The following is a 13085-nucleotide window of genomic DNA, read 5'->3' as shown; positions in this document are numbered from 1 at the left end:
CACAATAACTACTCACTTTGTCCCGTTCCTGAAGCTCACATACCTCTCTTCCCTGCAGGCACAGATCGCCCTGCAGCACTGTGTGTGGGCAGAGCTTATGCAGATTTCTGGCCTGCAGGCTCCACCCACACAGGCTGGCAGCGCGATCTATGCCTGCAGGCTGAATGGTGAAGAGGGGAGAAGTCTTCCTGCTTCACCATTCAGAGCGCGGCTGGCCTGAAGGAAGGGAGGAGAGCTGGGAGCTGAATGGGGAGTGACAGGACCGCAGCTCCCAGCGCTCGAGCAAGAAGCGCTTCCATCAGAGACTAAGTCTAGGCCTGCAATTAATTATTTAGTTAGTTAGGACTTGCATGCTTGGCAGGCTTACAGAATTGTTCTGCGGCACAGTATTGACTTGCAGGCTCTGCTGTGCGAGCCATCTGTGTAAACCGGCTTGTAAGCCGTAAGACTAGAAAGTAAGGGGGCGGGGCCATTCAGCCCTGCTGGGCCCCCCACGGGCCCCATAGCGATCGCGTGGTCTGCCGCCATTGGCGGTACGACACTGCCTATCGGTGTTCTTGTATCTTGTGAACAAACTGGAATTTGCAACATAGTTTGAGACATTTTGCTCCATTTTCTTGGACATGTTGCTTTTCACTACAGTTCAGTTTTTTTTTTCTGCAATAAATAATTATATGTCAGACCAGAACGCTGCTCACAACAGCAGAATGACAGAAATGCGGGACAACTGCTTTGTTGGCGAGACATAGTCATATGTACAGGCAAATGACTTTTTAGAAATCTGCCTCCCTCATAAATGCACAGCTTCACTTCTCATCTGTACGCACCACAAAGATAAGAATGTGCTGGATTTCTAAGACAGTAAGGCCGAATGCACACGGACGTGTTCCGCGGCCGAGAGCGGTACGTGGTATGCCGGGCTGGATTCCTGTTCAGAGCAGAAGCACACGTCGTCATTGGTTGCTATGACACTGTGTGCTTTATGTCGCCGCTGCACTACAGTAATACACTATACGATTGGAGAAAAAAAAAAACTCCAATTTCCTGTAAAAAAATGTATTATTGAATAACACCATATATACTCATTATTTCATCCTATAATAATTTTGCACTCAGCATGCTCACTACACCACTAGATGCATGCTTTAAGGGATCTAGTTATTAAAATGGGGTCATTTATAAGTTGTTGTTTTTTTTTATCATTTTGCAGCTCAGCGTCCCAGGTGCTCCTTTATGTTTGGGCCCTGCCGTGTGTCAAGACATAGGATTAGGGCCACAATGGGGATATTTTTGAAGACAGGAGAAATGGGGTGTTCTTCATTTTCATGTGCTTTGTAGAAAAAAAAAAACCTCTTTAAATTGACACTTGTGTAATGCTTAGCATTAATTTATACAAAAAACTAGGGGGTCTAAAAGCTCACTACACCCCTAGATGAATACCTTAGGGGGTATAGTTTTCAAAATGGGGTCATTGATGGGGGTTTTCTATTTTTTGGGCAGCTCAACAACATTACAAGTGTGCAATGGGGCCTAAAACATTTTCAAGCAAATTTTGTGTTCTGAAAACCACAGGGTGCTCCTTTATGTTTGGGCCCTGCTGTGTGTCAAGACATAAGATTAGGGCCACAATGGGGAGTCTCCTAAATTAGTATCCAAGTAAAAGTTCAGGAAAAATAAAGTAAATATGTAGAAATAGATTTCTGTTAAAAAATATTGAATAGTATTTATGTATGTATGTGAAATATTGCAGTTGAAAATAGGAAAATATGCAAAATTTTCATAGATTTTCAAGTTTTTTTTATAAAGTTACACGTATTTTAATCGGTAAAATTTTGCCACCTAAGTAAAGTACAATATGTGACGAGAAAACAATGTCAGAATTACTTTGATGTGCAAAACCTTTACGAAGGTATTCTCTGCTAAAGTGACACATGTCAGATTTCCAAAATCTGGCTTGGTCATTAAGGCCCAAACAGGCTTGGTCACTAAGGGGTTAATACTGGAGGGCTCTTCTACTAATGGGGGCACTCTTGGAGAGCATTATTACTGTTGGGGGCACTGTAGGGGGCAGTATTACTAATGAGAGCATTATAGAAGGGAACTACTATTGGTGGGACTTTGAGGAGCACTATTACTATAGGGGAAGGGGGGCAAATATTTCTCCAGGATAATATTTGGGGGTATCGGGGAGCACAGCAAGCAGCAGGATAACACTGTGGGGACTCCAGGTTGGGGGAAGATGATAGAAAAGTGAGGAACCTAGGATTTCTGTGTGTCACACTCTGCAGAGACGAGGCGCGGCTGAAAGAAGTTGTACGGACCAAATGGAGAAGATGATGAGGAGATCTACCTCAGAGGAGACGTCACCTGGGAAGCCCTGGATGTGAGAGGTATGTGCTGCTGTATAGAAAATACAGTATGCAGGGGGATCGACTTAGAGAATCGGGCCATATTAATTGGGGCTTGGGCCCCGGATCTTTTGAGACCCTAGCAACGCCCTAGCTCATAGGATACTTACTGAACAGAATGAGCCAAAACTGTGGCCCAATCTGCACCAAGAAACTGGCGCACAACCCTGGCACCACATTTAATGGAGTAAAGAAAAACTGGCTTAGTTGCCCATAGCAACCAATCAGATACAATGTTTTGTTTTCCAAAGGAGCTCTGAAAAATGAAAGGCAGAATCTGATTGGTTGCTATGGGCAACAAAGTCAATTTTCCTTTACGGTAGTTTTGATAAATTCCCCCCAATGTGTTTTAGACAGATGTGAAAATGTGTGCAGGGATACTGTACCGTGGTGAATAGATGATGTTATTTCAAATCGGAATTGTAGTTGTCCACTGACATGATCTGTAGGCAACCGACGACCCAGGGTATAGCTGACAACACGATCTCTGGGAATAAAGTGAGAGGAGTCATAGATTATTAGAGTATTACATGGTTAAACAAGGACATGTCAGATATACTGCCTCAATTATCCAGGAACGATGATGTCACACAAGTGTGACCACTGCCGAGAGGGTAATAAATAATGCTCACCCAATGGCATGTCTTTCTAAGAGCCTCTGCACGGGCATAGACAGCTTTCCCAAAAATCGTTTGATGATTGGCCGACTCTTTGCAAATTTATCCTTTACTTCAATTTCTAAGACATCAGTCGGAAGAGAGACAAAGCTGAATAGCTGGAAAAACAAGAGATTATTAGTCAGGTGTATGGCTTCAATAATGATGGCCTCACATTCTGCTGATGGGTTGGACCTTCGCCAATCACAGTGACAAGTTATCCAAGATCCTAAAAAATCTGGGAGAAGACAAGCAATGTTACAAAACAGCAAAATAACTAATATACACCTGTAAGATCCCCTGCTGCTTTGGTGCTTCTGTAACACCTCAGAGTTGTGTTACCACTCCTGCACCCTGCTACTGTCTTTATTGGACTAACACCAATGCCATCTATGTATTTTTTCCACAATTTGCATTTCTAATCTGTTTGCAACTGATACGTTCATGTAATGTCCCTGGCGGCAGCAAACACGGCAGAGCTATGAAATAGATTCCTATTTTCAGCAAACACAGAATTCCCCCCCCCCCCCCCCTTTGGTCAGAAGTGGGACACTCCTGCTTGCTACCAGAAGGAGGTGGGGCAATTCTGGTTTGTTCTGGTCGAGACTCCATGTTGGAGCTGCCAGGATTCTAACCTATTATTTGGCTAAACATAAGTCTGACTACAAGAGTGAAGTGCAGCATAAAGACAAAACAAAGACACCAAGTTAGCTTGTCAGTACAGCAGAGTGAGAGAAAGATATAGCAGAGTTGAGTTTGCCTGCCAGTTTAATGCTAAAGCCTGCTGGAACAAACAAAGCCTGAAACTGTTTGGAGAAATGTTTATTCAAGTAAAGCCGCCAATGAACTTCACCTCAAGGTCTGGACTCAAGTTATTTCTTTAAATCGCTCAATTATTCCCCTTATTTATTGCTTCGGAGCCAAAGCCTGGGGTCCAGCCGTTTCCAGGTAGGAGCACCGTGACATACGTAAAGAGACATTTAGGCCACACTACACCACTCGGCATTCCTACCAAATCTGGGAGGTGATATTGAGGGCCCTGGGGGGAGGCGCCCGTTGCACTTCCTACTGTCCTATATTTACTTGGTTTCAGTGAGGACATGCCCATTACACACGACTACCACAGACAATCACTGGCCTCAATGATATACAGTTTGAAACCGCTAAGGCATTGATGCTTTGTTGATGCTGTCGTGATGCTTGAGAAAGGCTAAGGTACACACTTCTGGGTTGCTTGTACTGCTTTTCTTGGATTAAAGCACCAATTTTCTACAAAGTGTTGGAAGCTGCCTCTTCTTCTATACTGGATTTTATGGAGGAGTCTTTGGATACAGCTCCGTAGGCGCGCATTTAGTATCTCTGGACTTCGTGATGTGTGTAGATGGCACATCATTGCCTCAGCCAAATAAACAAAGACCGAAGGGGACTACTGGATGGCGACACTGATGTGGAAGGATATCTAACATATAGATATTGTTTTTTTGTTGTTATTTTATCACGTTGTCTCTCTTGCCCATATTATTTATGCTGTCGGATAACCGTTTTAATGATAGACCATTAATATTTGACTCCCAGAAAATCCCTTGAAGCTCCTTTTAGGGCTATCATAAGCCAGGCTGCATAGGTCTCAATTTTATACAGACTACTGCCACACTTTCCTTTATCATTTGTACAGATCTTTTGCTAGTTATAACTGGCTAATATATTTTTTGCTGCCAATATAAATTATCACCAGTATGAAAAGGTAACTGAAATACCTTTTGTCAATGATGTCAGTCTGCAGGTAAAGGATTAGGTTTCTCAACTGTAAGGCCAGTGGGAGCATGAATTTCCGTAGAGAACTTATTTGACTGGACTGCACTGCATTATAATGATTTATAATCCTGTGTGTCTCTGCATGTACATCAGCTGTAATGATTTGTACTCACACAATGCCATCAGTACAAATCATAAAAATGTAGGTTGGGCAGAGACACACAGGATCATAAATCATAGGGTCAAAATGGCCTACCACATCATCAGAGGATCCTCCGGTGGGTCCAGGCTCTAATATAATGAGCTCCAAAGGTCCAGGACAAAGAAATCCATTTGGCTACATTTAGAGCCGATTACTTGTCACAAAGGTCTATTTATTTTATTCTAAACCTGTTAGACATTATTGTCCCCGAGAATAATTTCCTCTGATGGGCCCAAGGAACCCTCAGTCCGAATCTGCATACGATCGGGTCAAGCGAGCAGAGCTCTGTATGGGAGTTCACGCTCCCACTTGGATTATAAAAAAGCATTGCTACCCACAAAACGGCTATGGCAGATTAGTCATGTCAGCTTGCTGGTACTTACAAAGCAATGGGTGCAAACCGGGCACATCATAATTTCAATCTTAATGTTGTCTATTGCAATTACCATCTCTGCTGGCAACAATGTGAAATATTTATTAGATGCTCTTTTAATAATCCTGTAAAAGCATGTAGCTTTGTATGCCAGGGGACAGAAAATAGTCCCACACACCAATTAATGTGCACTCGCTGAAAGACATTTTAAGAAAATTATTACTTGTGATTTCAATGAAATTATTGAACGTGACATCTGTGTTTGGTAAATCCCTACATTCTCAGTTCACTGCTGGGCACTTGCTAACACTTTGTATGCTGTAGAGCAGGCATCCTCAAACTGCGGCCCTCCAGCTGTTGTAAAACTACAACTCCCACAATGCCCTGCTGTAGACTGATACCTGTAGGTTGTTCAGGCATGCTGGGAGTTGTAGTTTTGCAACAGCTGGAGGGCCGCAGTTTGAGGATGCCTGCTGTAGAGGGTCTGCTCCTGTTTCATGGCTTCAGAGCTCATTCATCAGCTTTGTGGCCCCCTAGCTGTCGGCAGCTGCAGGTGCAATTGTTCAGAAATAAAATTGGGAATGCTATAACATTACCGGAAGTGACACAAATCACTGCCACTTCCTTTCTAAAAGAGTTGTCTCACTTCAGTAAGTGGCATCTATCATGTAGAGAAAGTTAATACAAGACACTTAACGAATGTATTGTGATTGTCCATATTGCCTTCTTCACTGGCTTGATTCATTTTTCAATCGCATTATTGTTGCCAGAGCAGATATGAGGTGGCGGGGACGGGAGCTGCTGCGCATGCGTGCCTATGCTTGTTCCCACAGTCTCGGCCACCAGAGAAGCTGAAACTTTTTCCTGGATTGCAGCAGTGGTGGTCATGCCTGCACACTATAGGAAAAAGCATCAGCTTCTCTGGTGGCTGGGACCGTGAGAATGCGCAGAGGCACGCATGCGCAGCAGCTCCCATTCCCGCCACCTTCTATCTGTGCTGGCAACAAGCAGTGTATAATGCGATGGAAAAATGAATCCAGCCAGCAAAGGAGGCAATATGGACAACAACAATACATTAGTAAGTGTCTTGTATTAACTTTCTCTACATGATAAATGTCATTTGGTGAAGGGAGAGAACCCCTTTAAGGTATCTTTCAGATTGATAATAGCAAAACTCATCCTGACGGTGTCTGCATGTGGTTACTTTTTCCTGCAGATTGAGACTTGTGGAAAAAGCTGACAAAATTAGAACGTTTTGCGATTTTCTCAGCATGGTCTGATAGTTTGTGCGGAAAATTGCTAATATGAAGATACCTATTAGATACCTATAGTGTTCAGTCCGGGTGCTGCCTGCTCTAAACTCTGACGGCACCTGGAAGGAAATATTGGCCTTCTCGAAGCTTCCTAACATAGAAGAGGAACTTGATGCTACAGCCATCTCTGCAGAAATGGACACCTGACATTTTATGAGGCTTTAAATTATTTATAAATTTTCTTTAATGCCACTTTAAATAATGCATTTTATGCTGTTATTTTTTATTAGGGCTGTTAAATTAAGTAAAATATTTTAAGTGACACTCTTGACAAAAAATGAAAATCCAGCTTTTACTAAGAGTGGAGGCACCTACCTCACCCCTTGCAGATACAGTCCGCAAGAGAAACTTCATGGATCTTTGCTTCATTCTATGTCAAGATTTGATTTTCAACATTTGCTTGGAGTATTAGTACTAGTATTGATGACCAGTCTTAAAAAGGGCTTACTGACTATTACATGTGGTGGTCTAATGGGACAAAAATTTTTATTTGTTGGATTACCAAAGTAACTTTTTTTTAAGTGACACCTAGGCCTTTCTATTTTATACATTTCTGATTCCTTTCCACCCTACTCTCCAGATTACATCTCACCACCTGTGCACTTGACCCGATCCCATCCAACCTCATCCCCAACCTCACCACAGTATTTATCCCTGCCCTAACTCATCTCTTTAACCTAAATGCACTACCATTACACCCATCCTCAAAAAACCTTCCTTTGACCCATCTTCTTTGGCTAGATATCACTTCTCACTCTCAAAGCTACTTGAACAATATGTCCACCTTGAACTGTCCTCAACTCTTTTCCTGCTCCCCTTTGACTGGTAACAATCTGGATTTTGACCTCACCACTCGACTAACTGCCCTTATCAAAGTTACCAACAACCTGCTCACTGCCAAAGCTAAACAACATTACTCTGTCCTGCATCTGCTCCTTGACCTGTCCTCTGCCTTTGACATCATCGACCAGGGCCATCTTTAATGTGGGGCAAAAGGGGCAGCTGCCCCGGGCCCAGTTGCTCCTGGGGGGCCCAAGGCAGCTGCCTCTTGAGCCCCGCTGGCCACTGCGCGATCGGCGGTGGGGGAGGGCCTGCAGCCCCGCAAGTGCTTTTTTTTTTTTTAAGAGCGGCGGCGGGCCCTTTCTATACGTTAAGTGCGGCTGCGCTGCGCTCAATGTCAGCAAACCTACTTAACTACCTCTAACTACTTCTTACACTCAGTACTTGTGGGCTGCCCAGGCGTGAGTTCGTTGCACAACCCCGTGAGACCTGTAAACTCCCGCGGTGGGTCTCGCGGGAGCACGCGCCGACGGTATTGCGCAACAAACTCACGCCTAGGCAGCGGAAGAAGTAGTTAGCGGTAGTTAAGTCTTTTTTTTTTTGTCAATATATGCACACACCGGCTTCACCTCGAGGGGGAAGGAGGCGATGATTGGGGGATCTGTGGTGCGGCCGGCAGTAACTCTGAATTCAGAAAGAAAGAATGGATAATGCATACACCGGCTTCATACCTGGGGAGGAGGGAGAGTTGGGGGGTGGCGTTGGATGATCTGTGGTGCGGCCGGCACTAATTCCCGAATTCAGAAAGTCAAATTTTCTAAAGAGCACAACAGGGTGGCACTGCCCAAAACTTTCTACCAAGACACAAAAAACCTCCGATGCCGGGTTTTCCTCACTACAGATGGTGCTCTGCATCCAAAACTTATGTCACAAAGGAGAAAACAAATGTGGGCGGCACTCGCCAAAAATGTAGCTTCTTTATTCAGACATCATTATTGCAGACATCAAACATTATTGTTGCAGACATGGAGCGGACTTGGCATAGCGCAGGCCGTTTCGTGCCTCAGCGCAATGCATGCTACGGTGTGGGAAGGTGGGATCCAGAGGGCCCAAGTAAATTCTTGCTCAGGGTGCTATCAATACTAAAGACGGCCCTGCCATCGACCACTCCCTTCTGTTACAAACTCTCATCACTTGGCATCATGGACTTGGTCCTCTCCTGGATCACATCATACCTCACAGACCAGAAATTTAGTGTCTTCCACACGCACACCACTTCCTCGTCTCATCCCCTCTCTATTATTGTCCTCAAGGCTCTGTCTTAGGACCCCTGCTCTTTTCAATGTACACTTTTGGCCTGGGACGGTTCATAGAGTCTCATGAATTTCAGTATCACTTTCATGCTGATGACATGCAAATTTTCCTCTCTGGTCCAGATATCACCACAATACTATCCAGAATCCCAAAATGCCCATCTTCTATATCCTCCTTCTCCTCTCACTTTCTAAAACTTAACATGGATAAAACAGAATTTATCATCCTTCCCCCCATCTCACTAAAGCCCACCAACTGACCTATTTATTACGGTCAATGGCCGCACACTCTCCCCGGTCAACCAAGTCCGCTGCCTTGGAGTAACCTTGGATTCTGCCCTGTCCTTCATTCTGCATATCCAAGCCCTTTCCGCCTCCAACTCAAATATATTTCTTGAGTCCGTGCATTCCTCAGTCAGGAGTCTACATGCTTGTATATGCCTCCATTATCTCCCACCTAGACTACTGTAACATCCTCCGCTGTGGCCTTCCATTTAGCACGCTTGCACCCTTCCAATCTATCCTCAACTCTGCTGCCCAACTATTCTATCTCTCCCCCCATTAATCCTCTGCCTCTCCCCTTTGCCAATCCCTTCATTGGCTCCCCATTGCCCAGTGAATTCAGTTTAAAATACTAACAAATACATATAAGGCTGTCTACAACCTGTCTCCTCCATACATCTCTGAGTTACTTTCCCGATACATCCTCACATATCTGATCTCCTCCTTCTCTACTCTCCTCTTTCCACAATCTCCTCCAAAATGTATCCCCTGCATCCCCTATACTCTGGAACTCTCTACCCCAACATATCATACTCTCACCTACAGCGGAAACCTTCAAAAGAAACCTGAAAACCCACCTCTTCAGACAAGCCTACAACCGACAGTAACCCTGCTGCCTCTATACCCCAATGACCAGCATTACCCTCACCTACTGTGTCCTTCTCCCACACCTTGTAGATTTTAAGCCCACGCGGGCAGGATCCTCTCACCTTACCAGTTTGTAACTTATTACTTATTGTAATTGTCTTGTATTATGCATGTAGACCCCTTTTCATATGTACAGCCCCATGGAATGGCGCTTTAATAATGAATAATAACAATAATGTTTTTCGAGAATTTTAGTTCTTATAGGTTTTTTTTTGCAGAAAAATAAAAAACTTTCAAACTATAGCTTTTTATTTTTTTAAATAAGCAAACTTAAACCAAAATAATTTGGGGGAATAAGTGGGGAAAAAATGCCCCTGCGTCTTATGGGGTGAATACTAATGAAACGCTTCTATTATGGAAGCGCTTCATTAGTACCAGAGGACCGGGAAGCGGTGAAGGCTCTGTACTCACCTCTTCCTGGTCCTTGGCTCGGCTATCGGCTGTGCAGGGCTGCGCACAGCATGAGGGCACTCTGTGACCTCACACTGTGCGCCGCGATACACAGCCGACAGCAGGATGCAGAAGATCGCGATGGTGAGGAGCGGTGGCGTCCAGGAGCAGGAGAGGTAAGTGAATTTTTTATTTTTTATTTGCACTGGGGCTGATGGCTGACATATGGGGGCTGATATATGCGGGCTGATGGCTGAATATATGGGGGCTAATAGATTAATAGATGGCTGGCATATGGGGGCTGATAGATGGCTGACGGTTGGGTGGTTGATCTGAGGCATTGGGGGTCTGATCCGAGGTCTGATTGACATTGGGGGTCTGATTGGGGCTGTAAGCTGAGGTCTGATTAACATTGGGGGTCTGATTGCTGGTCTGACCTGAGGTGTAATGGAAATTTTTTCTTATTGTTCTTCTCTAAAACCTAGGTGCGTCTTATGGGCCGGTGCGTCTTATAGGGCAAAAATACGGTAGCTTTACGTGAATGGCAATGGTTTTGAATGGTGTTTTTTTTTCTTTTATTTGTACATGTCATTTTTTTAAAAATATATTTATGCCACATATATGTCCCCCAGGAGATCATTAACAGACCTCTGGGGACAGTGAGCCTTTTGTTTTGTATTTTCCATTATTTCTCTTGTAATTGGGGAATCCAAAGGATCCTTGGTTACAGTGGAAAACAGCCACTTGAATGGGTCCGCAAATTGATGTCCCCAATGCACGGAACATATGCACAACGTTCGTGTGCAAGAGGCCTTAGCTGGTCACTTCTTTATGTGTTTCTGCAGGGAAAGCAGCGCCTATCTGGGAGAAAACATCATATCCTGTGTACAAACTACATGAAATCAGGTAGAGGACTTACTGGCAGGTTACCTTTAAAGGGAATGTGCCAATAAAAAACGACCTATTGTTGAAAGTTTCTATGTTACGCTACGTCCTCGTGTGCAGCAGGCATTCCAGTAATCTGTTCCTGCAGAGGGGCAAAATACCGGAATTGCCGTATCTGGCGCAGCCAGAAACTGATGGGGATGAGCTGCAATACCAAGCACAGATGCTATCCATGGACAGTGCTCTGCTTGGTAAGCTGCAGCACTCACCAGACTGTTGTGTCCTCCGCAAACAGCTGATCGGCGAGGGTCCCAGGTGTTGGATCTGGAGTGATCTGATACTGATGATCTATGATGAGTATAGGTCATCAATATTAGAAGAAACCTGGAGAAACCCTTTAAACACCAGGAAAACCCCTTTAACATAAAAACGTTATTTAAACAATCATTCTCTGGCGACAATCTATTACAAGAGCCGATTTTGACAAAATCATTTTTGCTGGATTTCCCCTTTCACACACCCCAGTGACATACCTCTCTTTTCCACACAGGATTGACTGTGTTGCAGATAATTTTCGATCTTTTCTCTTGGCCATGGTGAGGGAGTGCGGGGAAGATACTGTGTTTTCCAGGCTGAATGGAGATTTTTAGATATGGGTCTGGATTGAAGAACATCCCTTTCTTTAACCCCAGAGCTTGGAAGTCTTAAAATACAACAATATGACAATAATGTGTAAGTTATCAACCACAGGTATAGAAATAAAATAAAACTTTACAAAATGTATAGAATATATCTCATAAATATTCATCTGAATCTGTCACTAGGAAATTCACTAATAAACCAGGTACAATGTCTTTTAGGGCTAGCAATGATACCTTTCACTTAGTGATCTGTGTCTTCATTCTTGAGAAAAAGTACTTTTAGTCCATAAGCAAATGGGCAGTTAAGTGCACACAGGGCAGACCCAATGCACTCTGTGCCCCCTTGCTCCTCCTGTTTCCTCTGTCATCCACTCACTCCTTTTTGATTGACAGGGCCAGGAGAGATCACTATACAGGAATCAGGCCATGTCAATCAAGACATAGGGGGAGGGGGATGCAGAGGAAATTGGAAGAAAAAGGGTGCACAGATTGACTTTGTTACTGACCTTGGTGCACTTAACTTCTCATTTGCATATGGATTAAAGGGCATCTGTCAGCAGATTTGCACATATGAAACTGGCTGACCTGTAACATGTGCACTTGGCAGCTGAAGGCATCTGTGTTGGTCCCATGTACATATCTGCCTACATTGCTGAGAAAAATGAAGTTTTAATATATGCAAATGAGCCTCTAGGAGCAACAGGGGCGTTACTATTACACCTAGAGACTCCTCTCTCTTCGCAACTGCTGCGCCCCCAGTTTGATTGACAGGGCCGGGCGTGATGATGTTTTCACTGTCTAGCCTGTCACTCAAAGTGCAGCGGGCACGGCTGTTGTAGAGAGCAGAGCCTCTAGGAGTAAAGACAACCCCCCCCCCTTTGCTCCTACTGCTGACAAATGTCCTTTAAAAGTACTTTTTTCCAGGATAAGGCTACATTCACATGAACGTGGTGTTTTGCGGATTCGGTGTGCTGTCCACATCTTTTGCGGCCCCATAGAAATGAATGGGTCTGCACCCGTTCCGCAAAAATTGTAGCCTAAAGCAATGTATCACAATATTTCATTACATTCGGTTGAGTTAGGCCTGTTTCACACTTGCGTTGTTGTTTTCCGGTATTGAGATCCGGCAGAGGATTTCAATACCGGAATAAAACGTTTCTGTTTAGTCCTCATGCATTCTGAATGGAATGAGATCAGGATGCGTCAGGATGTCTTCCGTTCCGTTTTAAGTTGGAACCTGTACCTACTCTTTAAAGGTACATATATCAGGTTGTTTTTTTGTTTTATTTTTAAGTTACTGCAAGAATTCTTTTTCTGTTCTATTCTACTGACTTTTTCCTTCCTCCTTTCTTTGGATTTTGTGTGGCAAACAGCCTCGCTTGACTTTCTCAATCAGACCATTCACTCCAGCCAGAGGTGGAAGGTAGATGAGCGACTCA

The 13085-nt window shown here is 44.1% G+C and overlaps 1 protein-coding gene across 1 annotated transcript in view; it reads right to left on the bottom strand.

Moving 5' to 3' along the window:
• Positions 1-13085, bottom strand: part of HECW1 (HECT, C2 and WW domain containing E3 ubiquitin protein ligase 1) — a 213578-nt gene that overhangs the window by 96338 nt on the left and 104155 nt on the right. Inside the window, exons 5-7 of the mRNA XM_040432459.1 lie at positions 11539-11708; positions 3041-3183; positions 2795-2895 (exon numbers count right to left, since the gene is read on the bottom strand). Coding sequence (XP_040288393.1) covers positions 2795-2895; positions 3041-3183; positions 11539-11708 — 414 coding nt within the window. The remainder of the gene's footprint in view (positions 1-2794; positions 2896-3040; positions 3184-11538; positions 11709-13085) is intronic.

The sequence above is a fragment of the Bufo bufo genome, chromosome 5 (assembly GCF_905171765.1).
Source record: "Bufo bufo chromosome 5, aBufBuf1.1, whole genome shotgun sequence".
NCBI classification, from domain to species: Eukaryota; Metazoa; Chordata; class Amphibia; order Anura; family Bufonidae; genus Bufo; species Bufo bufo.
The sequence above is the reverse complement of the archived record's forward strand: the minus strand, read 5'-3'. Positions and strand labels throughout refer to the sequence as shown.